This window comes from Martes martes (genome assembly GCF_963455335.1).
Source record: "Martes martes genome assembly, chromosome: 16".
NCBI lineage: Eukaryota > Metazoa > Chordata > Mammalia > Carnivora > Mustelidae > Martes > Martes martes.
The window spans coordinates 60125411-60149536 of NC_137904.1; the positions used below are offsets into that span (position 1 = coordinate 60125411).

The window sequence follows — 24126 nt, forward strand, 5'->3', positions numbered from 1 at the left end:
GCTTGCTCAAGTCATGAATAAAGAACGGAGAGAAGCAGGTTTTCTGCCTGGAGCTATATGGTTCAGCTCAGTATGGGACATGTTGAGTTTCTAGAGCCTGTGAACAGTCAGATGAGGGCTAAAGGGACAGTGAAATCCAGATCATCAACTTACAGGTGGTAGTGATTGATGCCAGCAAGAGGAGAGCACTAATGGCTTCGGAAGCATAGGGTTAAAGATAGCGTAGGGTCTACTGGAAAAGCCTTTTTTTTTTTTTTGCCATAATATTAAAAGAGAAGGAATTATCAAGAAAGTAGCATAAAGCTAATTATAGTTTTGCCTTACATTAAAAATCATGAACACAAACACAAAAAGATTTAAAATTAGGGTCAGGGGCGCCTGGGTGGCTCTGTGGGTTAAGCCTCTGCCTTAGGCTCAGGTCATGATCTCAGGGTCCCGGGATCGAGCCCTGCATCGGGTTCTCTGCTCAGCGGGGAGCCTGCCTCCTCCCTCTCTCTCTGTCTGCCTCTCTGCCTACTTGTGATCTCTGTCTGTCAAATAAATAAATAAAATCTTTAAGAAAAAAAAACAAAATTAGGGTCAATATTTCAGAGATAAAAAAAGGACTTTTCATTTCAATAGCAGAGTCAGTGCAAAGTTCCTTTAAAATAGATGATCTCCCTCGGTGCACTTAAAATACAAATAACAGGGGTGTCTGGGTGGCTCAGTCGGTAAAGCATCTGCCTTCAGCTTACGTCATGATCCCAGAGTCCTGGGATCAAGATCCACATTGGGCTCCCTGCTCTGTGGGGAGTCTGCTTCTCCTCCTCCCTCTACCTGCCGCTCCCCGTTTGTACTCTCTGTCAAATAAATAAATAAAAAATACAAATACAAATACCTGATCAGTTAAAAGAAAAAAAAAAGCTTCAGGCATTTGGTAATGCTGGCTTGTTGCTTCTTTGGAAATGGACCCCTCTAATAACTTGTCCTAGTTAGACCAGTGAGACAACAAATCCGCCATCTGCAGCCTGGATAAAGCTTTCTGTCTCTTTGCCCCAGCCGGTCTAAAGGCACGAACCAGTGCGGAGTCACGTAGAGCTACCATATCAGCAGACAGTAACCCCTACCACACTAACAGTCCCTGAAAAAAAATGCCTTCTGGACAGCCTGTGCACATTTTTACTTCTTAGCGTGAACTGTGCTCTAAAATCAGAAATGCAGGGCGCCTGGGTGGCTCAGTGGGTTGAGCCTCTACCTTCGGCTCGGGTCGTGATCTCAGGGTCCTGGGATCGAGCCCCGCATCTGGCTCTCTGCTCAGCGGGGAACCTGCTCCCCGACTCCCACCTGCCTTTCTGCCTACTTGAGATCTCTCTCTGTCAAATAAATAAAATCTTAAAAAAAAAAAAATCAGAAATGGTAGGGGAAAAAAGCTTTGCCTATTTGCTAATAGGGACCTATATGACTAATGGATAAACTGCAAGTTTTTCATTATCAGGCAGCTATAATTTCTTATTTATTTATTTTTTGAGAGGGGGAGGGAGGGGCCGAGGGAGAGGGAGAGAGAGAATCTTAAGCAGGTTCCACACCTAGTGTGGAGCCCAATGCAGAGCTCAGTCTCATGACCCTGAGATCATGACCTGAGGCAAAATCAAGAGTCGGATGCTTAACAGACTGAGCCACCCAGGCGCCCCAAGTTAGCTATAAATTCTTTTTTTTTTTTTTTAAGATTTTTATTTATTTATTAGACAGACAGAGATCACAAGTAAGCAGAGAGGCAGGCAGAGAGAGAGAGAGTAGGAAATAGGCTCCCTGCTGAGCAGAGAGCCCGATGCGGGGCTCGATCCCAGGATCCTGGGATCATGACCTGAGCTAAAGGCAGAGGCTTTAACCCACTGAGCCACCCAGGCGCCCCTTAGCTATAAATTCTTAACCAAAATTCATATTCGATTTCCTTGTGGGATTTAAGAAGACACATCTTGTGGTAATCATTTTACAAGACAGACATATATCATCACATTGTACACCCTAAACTTACACAATGTTGTATGTCAAGTATATCTCAGGAAAGCGGAAAAAAAAAGAAAACGCATCATACACAGATCTCCAAAATTATATTTAAAACATAAGGTATGAGTGGGAGGGAGAAGAGGGAATTAGTGTTTAATGGGTATAGAGTTTCCGTTTTGCAAGAAGAAAAAGTTCTGGAGATCTTAACACTACTGAACTGCATGCTTAAAAATGGTAAGATAATAGATTTGATGTTATATATTTTTCTTTTTTCTTTTTAAGATTTTATTTATTTATTTCTCAGAAAGAGAGAGAGAGAGCACAAGTAGGCAGAGTGGCTGGCAGAGGCAGAGAGAGAAGCAGGTTCCCCACTGAGCAAGGAGTCCAATGCAAGGACTCGATCCCAGGACCCTAGGATCATGACCCGAGCCGAAGGCAGAGGCTCAACCAACTGAGCCACCCAGGCGTCCCTGATGTTACATATTTTTCACTAAAATAAAAAGAAATAAAGAAAAGAAACATAAGCTTTGGTCCAGAATGTCCAACACTCATCCAAGTTCAGTATTTAAAAAAAAATTTTTTTTTAAAGATTATTTATTTATTTGACAGACAGAGATCACAAGTAGGCAGAGAGGCAGGCAGAGAGAGAGGAGGAAGCAGGCTCCCTGCTGAGCAGAGAGCCCGACGCGGGGCTCGATCCCAGGACCCTGGCATCATGACCCGAGCCAAAGGCAGAGGCTTTAACCCACTGAGCCACCCAGGTGCCCCATCCAAGTTCAGTATTAAAGGAAAAAAGTATTAGAGAAAAAAAGGCATCCAGGCAAAAAGTGAAATTATTTATAAGGGAAGAAAATTACACTAGTGCTGCTCCTCCAGATCAGGGATGTCCCATAAAAATAAAATATGAGCCAAAAATGCACGCCCCATACATAGTTTTAAATTATCTGGTAGTCACATTAAAAAAAGCAAAATTAACTTTAATCTATTTTATTTATCTCAATATTGGATATCCCAAAATATCCAAAATATTCTATCAACATGCAATCAGTATAAAAATTATTAAGAAGCTATTTCCATTCTTTCTATTTTTTTAAAGCATGGAGTCTTCAAAAGCTGTGCGTGTTTTCCACTGCTTACAGCCCATCTCACTTTGGACTCGCCACATTTTAAGTGACATAGGTCCGCATGGGGCCAGAGGCTACCACAGTAGAAAGCACAGCTCCAGATGCTACTCCTCGCCCACTGATTTAATCTTAGTCACTTAGCAATACTTTCTGGCTCTACAGAAACATCAGCGCAACTGCAAAGGAACTTGTATTGAAGGAATCCTACCCTGTCGAGGACAGCTTTTGAACCAAGAGTTCAAATCAATACATTGACTTCAACTGCCCACAATGAAAAAGACACCTATCTGGTCTTCATCATGTGAACAGCAGCAAAAAAAATCTCAGAATTCACTATCGTGGGGCACCTGGCTGGCTCAGTTGGCCAAACATGAGACTCTGGATCTCGGGGTTGTGGGTTCAAGCCTCATGCTGGGTGTAGAGATTACCTAAAATCTTAAAAAAAAAAAAATTCACTGTCTGAAATAATTTACCCAGTGAATGTAAGCTATTAGGGCATATTCCTAACATCACAGTGAAATTAAATATTGCTCAGTCAAGGGACGCCTGGGTGGTTCAGTGGGTTAGGCTTCTGCCTTCAGCTCTCTTGGGTCATGATCTCAGTGGCCTGGGATTGAGCCCCGCATCGGGCTCTCTGCTCGGCAGGGAGTCTGCTTCCCCCTCTCTCTCTGCCTGCCTCTCTGCCTACTTGTGATCTCACGTGCTCTGTCAAATAAACAAATTTTTAAAAAACTTAAAAAAAAAAATATTGCTGGGGCGCCTGGGTGGCTCAGTGGGTTAAAGCCTCTGCCTTTGGCTCAGGTCATGATCCCAGGGTCCTGGGATCGAGCCCTGCATCGGGCTCTCTGCTCAGCGGGGAGCCTGCTTCCTCCTCTCTCTCTGCCTATTTGTGATCTCTGTCTGTCAAATAAATAAATAAAATCTTAAAAAAAAAATATTGCTCAGTCGATCCCATAATTTACATCTAGCCCAATGAGATACTCTGAAATTTGCCACCAAACTTCTATGAACTATAACATCACACAATAGTGCTCGCTTCGGCAGCACATATACTATAACATCACACAATAAAGGACAATTAAACTCATTTCCCATTTTTCTACAACTCTGTACGCCTTTTACAAGATATACATATATCAAATCATCACCTTGCACACCTTAAACTTTATTGGTACCCTACATGTTAACAAAAATTCTAATTTAGGAAAAAAACTTATCTTTCCAAATCCGTGACATTACTTAAGTGTTCTGCCTATAGAAATAGGCTTAGGGAAAAAAAAAAAACAACTGCCTAAGCCTCTAAGTAATAGCAATTTATTTACTGTCATGGCACAACTGCAAATCAAAGATTTTAGACTTTTCAAGTCATGTAAACCTTATGTTTTGTAAAACGAAAACAAAAGTGTTGAGTTAACAAAAAATTTTGACAATTTGTATGGATTAAATGATAAAGTAAAATGTATTTGGGATTTTAGCCCCTATCTTATGCTAAGTGGGAATTTTTATTGCAAGATCTATAAGCAATCTTCCCTTCTTTTGTTTAAAATCAATTAATTAACATACAGTGTATTATTAGTTTCAGAGGTAGAGTTTAGTGATTCAATCATATGTAACACCCAGAGCTCATTACATCACTTGTCCTCCCTAATGCCATCACTCAGTTACCCTATGCCCCACCCCACCCCCTCCAGCAACCCTCAGTTTCTTTCCTATGGTTAAGAGCCTCTTATGGTTTCTCTCCCTGTCTGATAATGCCTTTTTTTATTTTTCCCTCCCTTTTTCTACGCTCCTGTTTTCTTAAATTCCACATATGAGTGAAATCCTATAACTGTCTTTCTCTGATTGACTTATTTCACTTAGCATAATACCCTCTAGTTCTATCCACGTTTTTGCAAAGGCAGGATTTCATTCTTTGATGGCTGAGTAATATTCCATTGTATACACATACGGCATCTTCTTTATTCACTCATCTATCGGTGAACAGCTGGGCTCTTTGGCTATTGCGGACATTGCTGCTATAAACACTGGGCTACAGATGCCCCTTCGGATCACTGCATTTGTATCTTTGGGGTAAATACGCAGTAGTGCGATTGCTGGGTCGTAGGGTAGCTCTATTTTCAACTTTTTGAGGAACCTCGATGCTGTTTTCCAGAGTGGCTGCCCCACCTTGCATTCCCACCAACAGTGTAGGAGGGGTCCCCTTTCTCCACATCCTCGCCAGCATCTGTCATTTCCAGACTTGTTAATTTTAGCCATTCCGACTGGTGTGAGGTGGTAGCTCATTGTGGTTTTGATGTGTATTTCCCTGATGCCGAGTGATGAAGAGCACTTTTTCATGTGTCTGTTGGCCGTCTGGATGTCTTCTTTGCAGAAGTGTCTATTCATGTCTTCTGTCCATTTCTTGACCAGACTATTTGCTCTTTGGGTGTTGAGTGTGGTTAGTTCTTTATAGATTTTAGATATTAGCCCTTTATCTGATAAGACATTTGCAAATATCTTCGCCCATTCTGTAGGCTATCTTTTGGTTTTGTCAACCATTTTGTTTGCTGTGTAAAAACTTTTTATCTTGATGAAGTCCCAGTAGCTCATTATTGCCTTTGCTTCCCTTGCCTTTGGAGAGGCGTCCAGCCAGAAGTTGTGCAGCCGAGGTCACAGAGGGTGCTGCCTGTGTTCTCTAGGATTTTGACAGACTCTTGTCTCACACTTAGTTCTTTCATTCATTTTGAGTCTATTTTTGTGTATAAGTAAATGGTCCAGTTTCATTCTTTTGCGTGTGGCTGTCCAATTTTCCCAACACCATTTGTTGAAGAGACTTTTTTCCATTGGATATTCTTTCTGCTTTGTCAAAGGTTAATTAAGCATAGAGTTGAGGGTCCATTTCTGGGTTCTCTATTCTGTTCCCCTGATCTATGTTTCTGTGCCAGTACCAGGCTGTCTTGATGATGACAGTTTTGTAATAGCGCTGGAAGTCCGAAATTGTGATGTCACCAGCTTTGGTTTTCTTTTTCAACTTTCCTTTGGCTATTCAGTGTCTTTTCTGGTTCCATACAAATTTTAGGATTATTTGTTCCAGCTCTGTGAAAAATGTTGATGGTATTTTGATAGGGAAGCAATATTCCCTTCTTTTTGTGTTTTTGTTGATCACAGTAAAACAAAAAATATCCTGCTTATAAGTGAAAAATGTTAATCCTCAACTATTTGCTTTTTAACTAATGGAGCTATATACTCGATTACTGCAGAAAACGGAATTGTATTTAAAAATAATTTCATTCAACATTAAAATATGAGAAAACTGGCTATGGGATTCCTATTAGGTTTTCATGTATTTGAAAAATCTTCACCTAGGGGCACCTGGGTTGCTCAGTTGGTTAAGTGCCTGGCTTCAGCTCAGGTCATGATCCCGGGTCCTGGGATGGAGCCCTGCATCAGGTTCCCTGCTCAGTGGGGAGTCTGCTTCTCCCCCTGCTCTTCCCCCTACTTGTGTTCTCTCTCTCTAATAAAGAAAATCTTTTTTAAAATTACACGAGTAAAACATGCCTTTTGGAAAAAATAAAAATGCATAGAAGTATGTCATTTAAAAAGTGACAATCCCATTCTACTCTGGGAGAAGTAACTCCGCTTTTAACAACTGGTTTGTGGCCTTCCAATTTTCCTACACATATAGGGTTCGGGTTTTCTGTTTTATTTTCTTTTTTAACTTAATTGGGATATTACACATATTGATCTGTAAGTTACTTTTTTCTTCCTGCCTAATGTACTGTAGGCATCCTTCCATGTCCACACTTACGGATCGAACTCATTATTCCTAATGACTACATAACAATAACTCACATTGAGGACTTACTCTGTACCAGTACTGTCCTATAACGTATCATACAGGATATTCCTCACAACAACCCTATCAGGTGGGTCATACAAATTCTTTTTATTTTACAGAACTGATGATAAATGCACAGAGAAAGTAAGTAATTTATCCAAGGTCACACAGGTAGTTAAGAGGCAATGTCAGGGGGTGCCTGGGAGACTCAGTCGTTAAGCGTCTGCCTTCAGCTCAGGTCATGATCCCCGGGGTCCTGGGATCAAGCCCTGCACTGGGCTCCCTGCTCAGCAGGAAACCTGCTTCTCCCTCTCCCACTCTCCCTGCTTGCATTCCCTCTCTCGCTGTGTCTCTCTCTGTCAGATAAATAAAATCTTTTTTTTTTTAATTTAAAGATTTTATTTATTTGACAGACAGAGATCACAAGCAGGCAGAGAGGCAGGCAGAGAGAGAGAGAAAGGGAAGCAGGCTCCCTGCTGAACAGAGAGCCCGATGCGGGGCTCGATCCCAGAATCCTGAGATCATGACCTGAGCCAAAGACAGAGGCTTTAACCCACTGAGCCACCCAGGTGCCCCAGATAAATAAAATCTTAAAAAAAAAAGAGGCAGTGTCAGGTCCCCAATCCAGCTATTTTTATTACAAAATGCCTATGTATACTCTTATCCATTACACTATATTCCCACTGAGTGCCCAGATTTAATTAATCTGTTCCCTACTGATGAACATTTCCTACTCTCTCGTTTACATTGCTTGCTTGCTTTTTTCCCTCCCGGGTGGTATTATTGTTGCTATTTGATTGTTTTTACATCTGGAATTTGTGCTTATGGACTGTGTGGGATAAGGCATTAATCATTTTTTTCCAAATAGGAAACTTTACTAACACCATTTATTGAATGTTCCATTTTCCCCACTAAGTTGAAAATATATTTTCATCATGCTATATATATCCCTAGCTCTGGACTCTAGTCTATTCTGAATGAGCACAATGAAGTGGGTTTGCGTGAGTACCATACAGTGTTAACAACTGTAGCTTTCCGGTATTTGAAAAAAAATACACATCAACAGATCCAAACCTTTCCCCCGTTCTCAAGGTCCCAACCCTGACCCCTCTACCTGTCTTCCTTCCACTTGGTGACATTCCCTCAAAACCCTTCAACATTATATGTTGAAACATTAAGTTTCGACACCTTACATCTTCCCCATATTTTCATCCACACTGTCTCCTGGTCTCAAGAAGGTAGTCCTTCTCTCCCCGTTCCAAAGTTCACTTTTCCACTTGAGCACCCATCCCCGTCTCCCTTGACCTCCTTGAGACCCCATCAACAACCTCCCTCCCTTTTTCTGTGTTTCTATCCCTCTTTCCACTTGGCTTTTTACCTAACTCACGCTATAAGCATATTCTGGTCTTCCTGACCTAAAAAACAAATACAAAAAGAGTTCCATGTGCCCTGCCTTAAAATCCGCCCACTGGCCCCCCATGTGTCATTCCTGTCTGCTCCCACCCACCTCCAAGGACTCCTCGAGCCTTTACAGTGCTTTCCACCACTCTGCTGAAACTCTTCCCTGGAACACCCAGCAGGCCAAGTGTATTCTCACGCTTCACTCCCTTTATGAATGCTCAGATTTCCACGCTCATGTCTGGGCTCTTTCCCCCTTGACTTCCCAAATCCTCATGGTTCTGGGTCTTTTCCTGCCTACCACTTGTTTCATGCTTCTGTGCAGCCCACAAACACGGATGTGTCCTCAAGAGCGCAGGTCTCTCCTTTTCTTTCCTTTTTTCCCCCCTCTCTTCCTCTTCCTCATCGAATCAAAAGCAGAGGCTCTGATTGAAGACAAAGCTGAATTTGACCCAGGTGCTGCCTTCTGCCCCTGGGTGACCTAGGACAAGTTATTTAACTTTTTTGGGCTTTGGTGTCTTTATGAGTAACACCTCTTTCCAAGGATTGTGTTTAGGCCCCGTGGGCAACTAACACACATTGGCTTCTCTTTTCCCATACTCCCAAACGTTTTCTCCTGATCTTTCTTTGGAGTTTCAGTCCAAATCTTTAACCACCTACCGTATCTTTTCATCTAGATATCCCATCTTTGCTTCAAATTCAGTAACTTTTTTTTTTTTTCTGGAAGAACAGGAATAAAGAATATTTTATCCTAAGAGCTACCACCAGAACTCCTCTTAGCAAAGGCTTGGTCTTTTTTGGAATATACCTTAGTGAGCTACTTAGCATGGAGAGCAACACACCAAGGTCACGGGTACCTTTGCTGCTTGCTGATGTTACTCGAACTGCTTTGTAATTTTTCTTCTTAGAGGAAAAGGTAAGGAGAAGAGTTAAAAAAGAAGAAGGGGGTGCCTGGGTGGCTCAGTGGGTTAAGCCTCTGCCTTCAGCTCAGGTCATGGTCTCAGGGTCCTGGGATGGAGCCCCGCGTCAGCAGGGAGCCTGCTCCCCCCACCACCCGCCTGCCTCTCTGCGTACTCGTGATCTCTCTCTGTCAAATTAAAAAAAAGAGAGAGAGAGAGAGAGAGAGAAGAGGAAAGAAATATTAGGATGGAAAAAGGCCCAGGTTGGTGAACCGAAGAGCCAGTGAAACTCCCCGGCCGAAGTACAATTGGGAGTGATAAGGCTTACTGTGCCTCCGCATTCCTGCAGTGTAAACCCCAGCTTCATCATCCTCCACACATCTTTAGTAGAATCTACACTTTGAATATGTGAACGGAATTTTTTGGAGAAACTGAAGAATGGACTGAAGTCACATGTATTGTGGGACAGAGACAACAAGCTGGAAGCCAGGAGCCAACATGGTTGTGCCATGGGTCATTTGGGGATTTGCAGAAATCTTGGAAGGGGCATGAGGAGTCCATACTCTATGATTTGGGGGAATGGGTGGGTTTCTGTCTAGTTTGTCCAGATCTTGAGAAGCAGTAAAGCCTTTGCTTTACTGAGCCCTGCGGCTCACTTTACAAGCAGTGTCCGCCCCCAGATTCCCAATTTCTGTCAATGGTGCTTTACTTCTCTGATCGCCGAGGTTAAAAATGTCATAGTCATCAAAACCGCACACACACAGAATGTGGCTTTTCTGCAAAGCATCCTTGTCAAGACCTCAGCCCTTTCCAAGTTCAATGACGGTGGATTATCACGTTATAGCTCCCTAGCAACTCTCTCTGTTTCTAGTCTTTTTCTCCCTACAAACTGTACCTCTAAGAGATCAATCTTCCTCCGACCACCCCCTGGTTCTTCCCTTTTGGCTTTCTGAGTTCAAGCCCTGCGTTGGGTGTAGAGATTACATAAAAATAAAATCAATAAGAGAATCTTTAAAAATTAAAATGAAAACTTAAAATTTTTTTTAAAAAGTACACCGGCAACCTCCAGGCCATTACAAATACTACTCGCCACCCGGACTTTTTGGGAGTCCCTTAATGTGTTCAGAAGAGCCACTGCTCCCAAGAGCTCTACCCTAACTGACCAAGCTCTTCTGTTTTATTCGGTTGGTATAAACCCCTCCGTACTGCCACTTTTAAAGCTTTATTGAGGTATACTATACACAGCATAAAATTCATCTATCGTACAATTCCATAGCTTTGGTAACTATCACAATCCAACTGAAAACACTTCCACCGCCCCCAAAATGTTCCTTCATGCCTGTTTACAACTAATTCCCACTCTTTTCCCCAGCCTTAGGCAAACACTGCTGTTTCCCATCTCTACAAATTTGCCTTTTCTAGCCATTTCGTAGAAATGGACTCATGGACAGTCTTACATCCAGTTTCTTGCACGTAACACAATGTTTTTGAGGCTAATCTGTGTAGTGCAGCACGTATCATCAGTTCATTCCTTTAAGGGGCCGAACAGCATTTTATTGTATGAATATATCTCCCTTTGTTGATCCCTTCACTAGCTGATGAACATTTGGATTCTTTCCCATTTGGGGGCTATTATGAACAATGCTGCTATGCACATTCGCATGCATGTCTGTGTGTGAATCTTTTGGAGAGATGCATGGGAGTGGAACTCCTAGACCGTAAGGTAAACTTAAGTTTAACTTTTTAAGACTCTCCCAAACTCTTCCAAAGTGGCTGTTACCGTTTTACATTCCCAACAGCAATGCACAAGGGTTGCAATTTCTCTACATTCTCACCAACACTTGATACTGTCTTTTTTATTTTAGCTATCCTTTTTTTTTTTTTTAAGATTTTTATTTATTTGACAGAGAGAGAGAGATCACAAGGAGGCAGAGAGGCAGGCAGAGAGGGGGGCGGGAAGCAGGCTCCCTGCTGAGCTGAGTGCTTGATGCGGGGCTCGATCCCAGGACTCTAGGATCATAACCTGAGCCAAAGACAGAGGCTTTAACCCACGGAGCCACCAGGGCGCTCCTGTAGCGATCCTCTTGGTTGTGAAATATTACCTCATTGTGGTTTTAATTGTATTTCCCTAACAACTACTGGTGAGCATTTTTCCATGGTTTTCTTAGCCACCCTTTTATCTTCTTTGGTGATATCTCTATCCAACTCTTTTGTCCATTTTTATTTTTATTTTTTGTGGAGCCCAATGCAGGGCTTGAACCCACAACTCTGAGATCAAGACCTGAGCTGAGATCAATAGCCTGACGCTTAGCCGATTGAGCCATGCAAGAGCCCCTCTTTTGTCCATTTTTAAATTGGGTTGTCTTGTTAATACTAAGTTGTTCAAGTTCTTGGGACATTCTGGATGCAAATCCTCTATCGTGTGTTTTGCAAAAATTTTCATTCAGAAGGTGGCTTCATTTTTCATCTTCTTAATGTTTCCCAAAGCAGAAACATCCTTAATTTTGAAGAAATCCAATTTACCAGTTTTTTCCTCTTCTGGATTGTGTTTTTGATGCTATATCAAAGAACTCCTTGTCTAATTTGAATCAAATAAATATTTTCTCCTGTATCTTCTTTCAGGGGTTTTACAGTTTTCATTCTTACATTTGGGCCGTTTTTTTAAACAGCTTTATTGAGATATAGTTCACATACCACACAATTCACCTATTTAAAGCATACTATCCAACGGTTTTCCAGTATATTCACAGAGTTATGTAACTATTCAGCACTAATTTTAGGACATTTTCATTATCCCAACAAGAAACCCATTAGCAGTCCCTCCTTTCCCCCTCCCCCCAGCCACTGACACTCGCTAATCTACTTTCTGTCTCAGAGGATTTGCCTCTCAGGGACATTCAGGATTATACAACGTATAGCATTTTGCTTTTGGCTTCTTTCACTTGACATTAATATTTCAAGGTTCATCCACGGTGAAGCAAATACCAATACTTCTGTCCCTGTTGTTGCCAAATAATGTTCCATTGTGTGGACTTACCACATTTTATCAACTGTTCCATTTGCCAGTTGATGGACATCTGGGTTATTTCCACCTTTTAGCTACTATGAAAAATGCTACTATGAACACTGATGTACACACATTTTTTCCCATTTTTTTCTTGGGTGTATATATACCTAGAAGTGGAACTAACTGAGTCATTTAAGGAACTGTCAAACCGTTTTCCAAAACAAGTGCACTACTGTACATTTCTGCCGGCAGGCTGCCGGAGTTTCAGTTTCTCCACATCCTCACTAAACTTGTTATTAGTCGTTCTACTGACTACAGCCATCCTGCGGGGTGTGAAGTGGTAACTAATTATAGCTTCACGTTGCATTTCCCTAATGGCTAACGAGAGTGAGCATCTTTTCATGTGTTTATTGTCCACGTGTACACCTTTTTGGTCTATTCAGGACCATTGTTCCTTTTCTAGTTGGGTTGTCTTTTTCTTATTGAATTGTACAAGTTCTTTATATATTCTTGATACAGATCCCTTATCATATATATGATTTACTAATATTTTCTCCCATCTTGTGACTTGTATTTTCATTCTATGATCCATTCCGATTTAAGTTTTGGTGATGTGAAGGAAGAGTTTAAGTTTTGTTTTGTTTTGTTTTTTTGTTTGTTATTATCCAAATGTCCCAGCACCATTTGCGGGGCGGGGAGGGGGCTTATTCTTTTCCTGTTGAAATGCCTTGGTACATTTTTTTTTAAAAGGTTTTATTTATGGGGCACCTAGATGGCTCAATCGGTTAGGCATCTGCCTTCAACTCAGGTCATGATCCCGGGGTCCTGGGATCAAGCCCCACTTTGGGCTCCCTGCTCAATGGGGACCCTGCCTCTCCCTCTCTCTCTCTCCTGCTTGTTCTCTCTCTGTCAAATAAATAAATAAATAAAATCTTAAAAAAAAAAAAACCAGCCGGTCAATTTCTTTTAAAAAACATCTGTTGGGATTTTGACTCAATTTTTAGCTCAATTTGGAGAACGCTGGCATCTTGACAATATTGACTTTTCCAACATGAAATGTTTAATTACTTAGATCTTTCTAAACTTCTTTAAAGCATCAACCTCAGCAATATTTTACAATTTTCAGTCTTATAGAATCTTCAGTCTTACAAGTCTTATACTTCTTATGTTAAATTTATTCTAAGAATTTTATTCTTTTTGATGCTATTGGGAATGAACTGCTTTCTTAGTTTAATTTTCGGATTACTGCTTGTATGTAAAAAGAGAATTGATTTTTGTATGTTGATCTTGGATGTGCAACCTTCTGAACTCATTTATTCATTGTAGTGGTATTTTTGTGGAATCCTTGGTGTTCTCTACACATAGGGTCATGTCATCAGTGAACAGACAGTTATACTTCTTCCCTTATAATCTGGATGCTTTTTTTTTTTTTTTTAAAGATTTTATTTATTTATTTGGCAGAGACACAGCGAGAGAGGGAACACAAGCAGGGAGAGTGGGAGAGGGAGAAGCAGGCTTCCCAAGGAGCAGGGAGCCTGATGCGGGGCTTGATCCCAGGACCGTGGGATCACGACCTGAGCTGAAGGCAGATGCTTAATGACTGAGCCACCCAGGCGCCCCTAATCTGGATACCTAAAAGATATATATTTTTTAATGCGTATGTGTGTTTGTTTATTTTGCCACACTAGACAGAATCTCCCATCAACACTGGATGGCAAAAGCAGACATCCTTCCCTTGTTCCTGATCTGAGCAGGAAAGCATTCTGTATTTCACTGTTAAGTATTACTCGCCAGGCTTTTCACAGATGCCCTTTATCAGGCTGAGGAAGTTCCCTCTATGCCTAGTTTGCTGAGTGTTCTTCATCTTGGAAAGGTTGGATTTGTCAAATGTTTTGTCTCCACTTATTGAAATAAACATGTGGTTTTATTCTTTATTCTACTAAAATAATACATTTATATTTGATTGCTATTAATCATTGTCACATAAAATATTAACATTGATTTCAGACATCAAACCAACCCTGCATTCTCAGGATATATCCCACTTGGTTATGGTATATATATATATATATATATATATATATATATAGTATATAGTCTGTATCTTTAGTTCTCTCTGTATGCCTGCATTCTACCTCTGATATAGATGATAAGCACTGAAATTCTGGAAGGAACATAATTTTTATTTTTTTTTTTTATTTTTTTTTTTTAAAGATTTTATTTATTTATTTGACAGACAGAGATCACAAGTAGGCAGAGAGAGAGGAGAAAGCAGGCTCTCCACGGAGCAGAGAGCCCGATGCGGGGCTCGATCCCAGGACCCCGGGATCATGACCTGAGCCAAAGGCAGAGGCTTTAACCCACTGAGCCACCCAGGCGCCCCAGGAACATAATTTTTAAATAATGATGTTTAAAGGCCATATATTTTAGATTAAAAAAATGTTTTCATAGCATAAGCACTCTTTCAGCAACTAAAACCTTGAGCTTAGCACCTATTTTGCAAGAATAATTAGTTAGAATAGGAAATCACTATAATTGTTAAATTTTGTATGTCAACTTGGCTTGGCTATGGTGCCTAGTTGTTTGTCCAAACATTAATCTAGATGTTGCTGTGAGGGTATTTTGTAGACGTGATTAACATCTATACTTAGTTGACTTTAAGTAAAAGAGATTACCCTTGATAACGTGGGTGGGCTTCATCTAATCAGCTGAAGACTGTAAGAGCAAAAACTGAGGTTCCCCAGAAACTACGGAATTTTCTGTCTTAAGACTCTAACATAGAAATCCTGCCTGAGTTTCCAGTCTGCCAGCTTACTCTACAGATTTCAGATTCAAGACTACATCAACTCTTGTCTGAATTTCCAGCTTGCTGGCAGGCCCTAAATATTTTAGACTTGCCAGCCCCCACAATCACAGGAGCCAATTCCTTAAAATAAATCTTTTTTATTTTAAGGAATGCATATTCCTTAAAATAAGGAATAGACGTATATTTTTTAATTTTAAGGAATATACTTTTTTTTATTTTAAGGAATATACATATATTTTTATTTTTTTATTTTAAGGAATATACATGGATTTTTAAAATATTTTAAGGGATTATTTATTTTAAGGAATATACATATATTTTTAAAATATACATATATCTCCTATTGATTCTGTTTCTTGGAGAATCCTAAATGATTCCGCCACCAAAGAGCGTGAATTGTTCTTACGAATAGCCTGTATTGTTAATATTCCCTTCTGTGACTCATATCCTGACTTACAACGTTGATCTGAGAGCTATCCTGCTGCTTGCCACAGGGATCGGAGCGCTGAGCGCAAGGATCAGAATCTACAACTGGAGCACAGGCGGTGCTCAATAACGCACACTGATGGTAACCCAGAAAGAGGAAAGAGATGCTAAAGAACCAAAGGACATAACCGCCATCGTGGAAGGAAACCGAAGGCCCTAAAGCTGAGGACAAAATCAGGAAGTGAAAGAAATCAGTCTGTTAATAATGAAGTGAGATACAAATGAAGCAAAAATATTAGAGGTTTGAAGAGGTGGGTGCCTGGGGGGCTCAGTCGGTTCAGCATCTCTCAAATCAATAAAATCTTAAAACAAAACAAAACAAAAAAACAGAAGTACTATATTTTAAGTGTTTAAAAAATAATACTAGCATTTGAGGGGCGCCTGGGTCGCTCGCTCAGTTAAGTGATGGACTCTTGATTTCAGCCCAGATCATGACCTCAGGGTCATGAGGTGGAGCCACATCGGGCTCTGCGCTGGGTGCGGAGCCTGCTTAAGATTCTCTCTACCCTTCTCCCTGTGCCCCTCCCCTCAATGCATGTGCATGCGGTCCCGCTCCTCTCTCAAAAAAAAAAAAAAAAATGAGGGGCGCCTGGGTGGCTCAGTGGGTTAAAGCCTCTGCCTTCGGTTCAGGTCATGATCTCAGGGTTCTGGGATCGGTGGGGAGCCTGCTTCCTCCTCTCTCTCTGCCTGCCTCTCTGCCTCCTTGCAATCTCTGTCAAAAAAAAAAAAAAAAAGAATACTAGCATTTGAACTCTTAATCTTGATGACCTCAGCATTAAATGGAGCAACATTTAGGTTTTTTATGGTATTAAATGTATTTGGTATGAATTTCAGGAACTTATTTAATTTTGACGTATTAGTCAAACTGTGCCAAAACCAAACAATTTTTTATTCTGTAGTGAGTTCCAGATTTTTAAGTCCTTGGTTTCAAAACTGATGTTCCAAAGCTAAGAGAAGCTTTTATAACTATTTAATGGACAAAGACATTACCCGTGCTTTAAAACCTGCTCCTACCATAGGACAGACCCGTGTGACAAACATATAGGTTTTCCAATATAACAAAAATTTGGAGGATAATGATGCTAGCTGCTCAGGACTCTACCATTCTTCATTTTTATAACAAGTTTAGCTCTTAACAACCTGAGCAAAATGAATTACTCTTGTTTTTCAATTTACTCAAATACTAGAAGGAAATAAACTAGATTCATTGTAATTCATTCACTGAATTACAACGAATTAAATTGTCTTTATAGAATATGCCCATTTCTTGCTGGATTGAGAAAACAGGCCTAATGACTTTTATCAATGTGGATACCCCTTTCGAAAGATGAGCACGCAGGGCACCCGGGTGGCTCAGTCGGTTAAACGACTGCCTTCAGCTCAGGTCATGATCCCAGAGTCCTGGGATCAAGTCCCACTTCAGGCTCCCTTCTTGGTGGGGAGTCTGCTTCTCCCTCTGACCCTCTCCCTTCTCATGCTCTCTCTCTCTCTCAAGTAAATAAATAAAATCTTAAAAAAAAAAAAGATGAGCATATGCATGCATAAAAACAACCACCTCAGCAAAGCCACACCTTTGCTACACAAATGATCATGGGTGTGTAAAGAAACGAAGATCTTGGAGAAGGATTTATAAGCATGCATAGTTTCTACCTCAAAAATGACATGCAGAACAGTGCTATAAATAGCTTTCTATGCTAATGCCGAAACACTATATAGAAGTGAGCTCCCACCATGCCTTGTTATGTAAATGACTAATAATCAAGTATTTATTAACAAAGCTAAATATCACCGAAGAACACATGTATAACATTAATCATTGCTGCACTATTTACAACAGTCAAAAATGGAAAAAAAGTTGAAAAAAAAAAAAAACTTCCCAAATATTCACCAACAGAAGACTGCATTAAGGGGCGCCTGGGTGGCTCAGCCATTAAGCGTTTGCCTTCAGCTCAGGTCATGATCTCAGGGTCCTGGGATTGAGCCCCATGTCGGGCTCCTGGCTCAGCAGGAAGCCCGCTTCTCCATCTCCCACTCCCCCTGCTTATGTTCCCTCTCTCGCTGTTTCTCTGTCAAGTAAATAAATAAAGTATCTAAAAAAAAAAAAAAAAGAAGAAGAGGACTACGTCAAAACAGGGCATTAGAATACAAAGGAGTAGTATACAGCTGTTAAGAACAAAGATACTCTCTGAGCACCGGGGTGGCTCAGTCATTAAGCATCTGCCTCCAGCTTGGGTCGTTATCCTGGGGTCCTAGGATCGAGCCCCGCAACGGGCTCTCTGCTAGGCGGGAAGCCTGCTTCTCCCTCTCCCACTCCCCCTGCTTGTGTTCCCACTCTCTCATGGTCTCTGTCAAATAAATAAATAAAATCTTAAAAAAAAAAAAAAAGAACAAAGATATTCTGTAATATGGAAATAATATAAAAAGATCTTCAAAATCTCTAAAAGTGGGGGAAAAAAGGGATGCTTGGCTGGTTCAGTCAGTACAGCATGTGACTCTTGATCTCAGAGTTGTGAGTTCAAGCCCCAACATTGGGCGTAGAGATTATATTAAAATGTAAAATCTTTTTTAAAGAGTAGAAAAAAGATGCAGAACAGTTTAAATAGCATGTTATGCTTGTTACTGCACAAGAAAACTCTAAAAGAATTCCAGAGAAACCAAAAGTGGTTACACAGGGATGGGAGGTATATGGGAAGAAACTGGGTGGATGAAACGTGGAGTGAGAACAAGATTTTCACTGTATGACTGTTCACTCTATTAAACTTTGAAACATGGGGGCGCCTGGATCATTCAGTCAGTTAAGCGTCCAATTCTTGATTTTGGCTCAGGTCACCATCTCGAGATCGTGGGATCGAGTCCCGCCTCTTGCTCCACTCAGAGTTTATTGGGATTCTTCCTCTCCCTCTATCCCCCACGCCGCCACTCACGCTCTCCCTCTAAATAAATAGATTAAATTCTTAAAAATTAAAAAAAAAAAACTTTGAATCATGTAACTTATATTGCTTATTGAAAAACTAAATCAGGGGCGCCTGGGTGGCTCAGTGGGTTAAAGCCTCTGCCTTCAGCTCAGGTCAAGATCCCAGGGTCCTGGGATCAAGCCCCACATTGGGCTCTCTGCTCAGCAGGGAGCCTGCTTCCCATCCTCTCTCTCACGGCCTGCCTCTCTGCCTACTTGTGATCTCTTTTGGTCAAATGAATAAATAAAATCTTTAAAAAAAAAAAAAAAAAAGAAAAACTAAATCATTTTTTTAAAAAGTAGGCTCCACACCCAGCATGGAGCCCAACGCGGGGCTTGAACTCATGACCCCAAGATCAAGACCTGAGCTGAGATCAAGAGTCAGACAAGTAACTGACTGAGCGACCCAGGCGCCTCCCCCAAAATAACCATAAATGATTTAGGCTATTTTTTCCACCCATCTCTAAAAAAAAAAAAAAGAAAAAGAAAAAAAGAAACCCAAGTTTCAACATGAAATCTACTGTTCTCAATAATTTCTAAATATTTCCAGTTCAATGAGCATCAGAAATGTAAAAATACAAAAGGAGGAAAGCAGCTGTGCTGGGCCCTTTGGCCATCACAACAGGGACGGATGACAGAGCTGCTTTTTGAAACTGCCACAGGCAGCAGAGTTTGAGACTTTCCAGAGAGCCAGAGGTCTCAGCTGAGCTGGTCCCCCGAAGCAAGCAGACGGCGCTATTTGCTTTGTTCTATCAGTACTGGAGATAGGAAGACCTCTCAAAACCAACCCGGTCTGATTCCTCGGCAAGGACAGGCCTTTGAGTTTCTCTCCGTCTTGACTCGGAACAGCCTCCTTTCCACAAATCGTCACAAGTCCAAGTCCTCGTGAAAGGCAGAGGCTGATGGCTTAGAGAGAAGAGCGCGAACTGGGTGACCCTGGCCATCCTAATCTGTTTCTCTGGACTTCCATTTTCTTACTGGTGAGATGAGCGGAGCTGGGGCCAAATTCTCTCAGAGGTTCCTTTCAGGTCTGCAATACTACCATCCTACAAAAAGGTCAATTTAAAGATCAGATGAAGGGTGGGAGACGCCTCCAGACGAGAGCGTACACAAGTTCATGGAAATTCTCAAGTACACAAAGGTTTGCTGACTGGCACCTGAATGTTCTGATTCTTACTTTTTTAAAAAAGATTTTATTTATTTGTTTGAGAGAGAGAGAGGAACCAGTGGGCGGCGGCGGGGGGGGGGGGGGCAGACGAGAGGGAGAAGCAGACTCCCTGTCCAGCAGGGAGCCCAATCATGACCTGAGCAGAAGGCAGACGCCTAACCAACTGAGCCACCCAGGTGCCCCTGATTCTTATTTTTTCTGCTTTATCGTCAACATAAATAATGCGGTCCCCTTGCTGTAAAGACTTCTCATTTACATAACTTCCAATTAGAAATTACTTAGAACTAGTCAACACTTTTAAAGCATGGATGGAGTGAAGAGAATTATTTTGGACTGCCAGCCCTGAGTGTGTTGGTTAAGAGTTGAGTTTGGCCTTTTGATCCTTTTATGATCATCATCCAAGACTCACACTTGTATTACTATCCTTTGGGAAACACCCTTCTAGAGATTTACCTATGCTAATTCCCACATGTGAAGGGAGGGTGAATCCTCTTCCGAGACTGCGAACTCCACCAAAATCTCTAAGCTCAGCAAAACATGCTCCATATTCTGATCGATAAAAGCTAAGTGATTTGGGGGGGGGGGAACCACCCACAAATCCTGTGCATATTTTTGTCTATCAGAAAGCAAAGTGCATGCTTTTTTTGGCATTGGTTTCATATAATCATAATCAGCTCGAGTTTTATTAAAACGCTAAAGATCGGCAGCTTTATCCTAGACTGTTTTTAAACAGCTCTTAATCCTATTCATCTCGGCAAGGATTCATGCTTTGGCACAAAAGCATGGGGAAACACTCTCTCGCCGACAGTCTGCAGGGTGCAGGTCCACTGTCTGGTCCCTGCTTCCACCTGGCACAGACCGGACACACTGCTGGGAAAACAGCTCATCTCATTAGCATGTCTTTATTCTAAGGCTCCAATTCTGACACCTCTCCAAGATCACCCCCATCCTCCTCAGGTCCTAGGCCAAAGAGAAGATGGTAGCCACCGGTCCCCCAGAAGTCTGGAGAAAAGCAATGAAAAATAAAGAGCATAGACTTGGGTCAGGCACCAGAGTCCAGACTTGGCCGGTGCTCAATCCACTTGTGATCCTCTCTACTTCGCTGTCAAATCCTCCTCCACCTCCCATGGTTATGCCACAACCCAGAGGCTGGACACACGTTATCTGTTTAATGATTCTGGAAACAAACGGAATACTTCAGTACATTTTAAAGACCCGTGCCCTGTCCCCAGGCTATCCCCATTCCAAAAACCAGGTCTGCCGCTACTCTGGCAAAGGGACACCCGGCGGAGTCTGCCACTCAGATTCCCAAACACTGCTGTTAAACACTTCTTTCGGCTTGTGACAGCCTCTGGAAAAGCGCAGCCCTGCAAACGCATTCTGGGCCTCCATCCTGCAGCAGGCAATGGAAGCTTCTCCCTGAGAAACCTACTTCCAACCTGTGCCCGTGCCTCCCTTTCCAGGGGCCTGGACACGCGGCCCCCGGCCGGCCCCCGGCCGCACCCCCCCCCCCCAGCACAGGCGCCCGTGCCGGATGCCGGACCCGCTTCCCCGAGCCTCCAGCTCCCGAGGGGACAGGGCGCAGCTGGCGCGGACAAGGGCCCCGCCGGGGCCGCGGGCACCCCGCCCCTCGGGAGCCGCAGTCCCCCCGCACGCATCTCTGTCGCCGGGCGCACGGCCTGCAGGCTCCTTCGCGTTCCGGGGCGACCCGGCCGGCAGGCCACCGCGGCCACCCCGCCAAGGACCCCTCCGCACCGGCCCGCAGACCTCCCGCCCCCGGCCCCGGGGCGCGCCCGGCCCGCCGGCCCTCACCGGACTTGGGCGGGTAGCGGTACACGGAATTGGACGGGATGTCCACCTCCTCCACGCCCGCGTGCTGCCGGCTGGTCAGGGCCCCCATGGCGCTGCGCCCGCGCCGCCCTCGCGCCTCACCGCGGCCGCTCGCCCGGCTCGCGGTGCGGGGGTCGGCGGCCCGCCGCGGCCGGCTCCGCCTCGGCGCTGCGGCTCTGGCGGCGGGGAGCCCCCGGCGCGCCGCGCACCATCCTCCGCCGGGCCCCGCGGCGGCGCCTCTGCCGAGGGGGGCTGCGGGCTGGGGCCGGGGGCGCCGCCGCCGCCGCCGCCGCCGCCGCCTCAGGCCGCGTGATGTCAGCGACCGCTCGCGCGCGGGGCCCGCGGCGGCCGCGGCCAATGGCGGGGCGGGGCGGGGCGCCGGCGGCGCGCCAGCCAATGGGCGGCGGGATGCGGCGGGAGCGGCGGCAGGAGCGGCGGCCGTCCCGGCGCGGGGAGCCGGCTGGGGGCTCGAGGCTCCCGGCGCGGGCCGGGGGTCCTGCGGTCTGCGGGTCGGGCGACAGTCCATCCCGGAGCCTGTCGCCGTTCTGCCAGACCCCCGAAGGCGGTGCGCGGCTGTCCGGCGGAGGGAAGGCTGCTCCGGCTCCGCCCCTGGCAATCCGCGAGCGGGCGGTCAGGAGCCCGCAGAGGGGCGCCCCCAACCCCCGGCCCCCAGTCCCGGCCCCCAGCCGTGGCGGTCCGAGTGCCTTCCGAGCAGAGAACTGCGTAGCGTCCGCGTCTCTCTCGCCCCCAGCGCCTCTGCCCCAAAGTACCCTGCTGAGCCCATCTCCCAGGGGTCGGGGAGATGAGATGACCCAAGGCTGGTGACCCGCGCTAGGAAGATGTCGCCATCCCTCTCACGTAGCTCCTTTCCGAGCGCCGAGCTCTATCCACGCACCCTGTTTTGGGGTCCCCGAGGCGGCTCCTGTAACTCTGAAGTTTGGAGCGCTTCAGCCCTTATAAGATAAGATCAAGACATCCAACCTCTGATTGCATCTTTTGGAAACTTCGGAGGCCTGCGTGCGAAAAGTCAGTGCCGGGGAACGCGAACAGGGTCAGGCAGAACACGGGGCCCCTCTTGATGAAAACACACGAGACAGTGGGAGGCTTGGACGGGCAGAAGGCGCCATTCTAAAGCTTAATTATAGACACCTGTATTTTAAACCATTTATTTTATTTGTGGGTCTGGTGGGATTTTTTCTGAGAGGGTGCACTGCTCAGCAGAAATTTCAACTGCTAGAGCATGACTTCAACAACTTTTCACAATGTTTGAAATGCAGTCTGTGACGTGTGCTGTTCCCTTGATTAGGTTCAAAAAGCCTTTTTACAGAGTCTGGCTCTTTCCTGATTATATTTTGCAGCGTTCATTGCCGTCTTTTCAACAGCACCCAACAGACCTGCTGCTAAAGGTAGGGAAGCCCAGTTGCCTTGGTTTTCTCCCTAGACCCCAGGATGGCAGGAACACATTGCTGTTTTATATTGACTGATTAAGAATGGCTCGAGTTACAGGTCAAGTCCCTGACCCAGACAAGCTTGTGGGCAGCCATCTCCCCAGCCCCCAGCAGAGTTCAGAGCCCTCCCTCCAGCCCCTGGCCCTAATCACTAGAAGGCTTCCAGACATATCTCTGAGAAGGAACTGATATCCTTCGTAATACCCCTTTCCCCGCGTGCAGGTCCTACCTTCTAGTAACAATAAGGTAAACCACCGATCATGAAGAATCTAGAATAGAAGATGCCTTCAGCATGTTGCAGTGTCAAACGTTGCCTTATCATCCTGGGCTCCTTCAGAAACCTTTGTTCTTCCTGCCCTCAACATCCTGCATCATCCTCTTTATGGGTTCCTCCGCACCGGAGGGTCTCAGTCAGAGCCCAGCGGGGATGTGGTTCAATAGGGCAGCTCAGTTCTGTTGTTTGCGAGGATCTGTTCTGGTCCCAACTCAGTCTGCTTTGAGGCTGGGAAACGGGTTCATTTCTCATCTTAGATAACACTGTGCAAGCCTGTAACTTGTTTCCTCCTCCCACGAATGAGGCAGGAATCCAACGCTTAGGATAGGAGAAGAAAACAAAGCACCGCACAATAATATCAGTGGACATTTATTGACCACTCTACCAGGCCCTATTTTGAACACTTCTACATATTAAAGCATTCATCCGAAGAGCATGTGACTCAGGGCTTCTGAGTTCAAGCCCCATGTCTGGTGTAGAGATTACTTAAAGATAAATTCTTTTTGTTTTTTAAGATTTTATTTATTTATGGGCGCCTGGGTGGCTCAGTGGGTTAAAGCCTCTGCCTTCGGCTCAGGTCGTGATCCCAGGGTCCTGGAATCGAGCCCCGCATCGGGCTCTCTGCTCTGCGGAGAGCCTGCTTCCTCCTCCCTCTCTGCCTACTTGTGATCTCTTTCTCTCTGTCAAATAAACAAATAAAATCTTAAAAAAATATATATTTTATTTATTTAGGGGCGCCTGGGTGGCTCAGTGGGTTAAGCCTCTACCTTCGCGACTTGGGTCATGATCTCAGGGTCCTAGGATTGAGCCCTGCGTTGGGCTCTCTGCTCATCGGGGAGCCTGCATCCCCCTCTCTGTCTGCCTCTCTACCTACTTGTGATCTCTCTGTCAAATAAATAAATTAAATCATTTTAAAAAATTTATTTATTT

General features: G+C 44.0%; 1 protein-coding gene across 1 annotated transcript in view; it reads right to left on the reverse strand.

Moving 5' to 3' along the window:
• Window positions 1–21544, reverse strand: part of RNF157 (ring finger protein 157) — a gene marked incomplete at its 5' end in the record, with an annotated part of 79566 nt that extends 58022 nt beyond the window's left edge. The window contains one exon of the mRNA XM_080826688.1: window positions 21457–21544. Within this exon, the coding sequence (XP_080682814.1) occupies window positions 21457–21544 (88 nt within the window). The remainder of the gene's footprint in view (window positions 1–21456) is intronic.
• Window positions 21545–24126: the final 2582 nt, after the last annotated feature.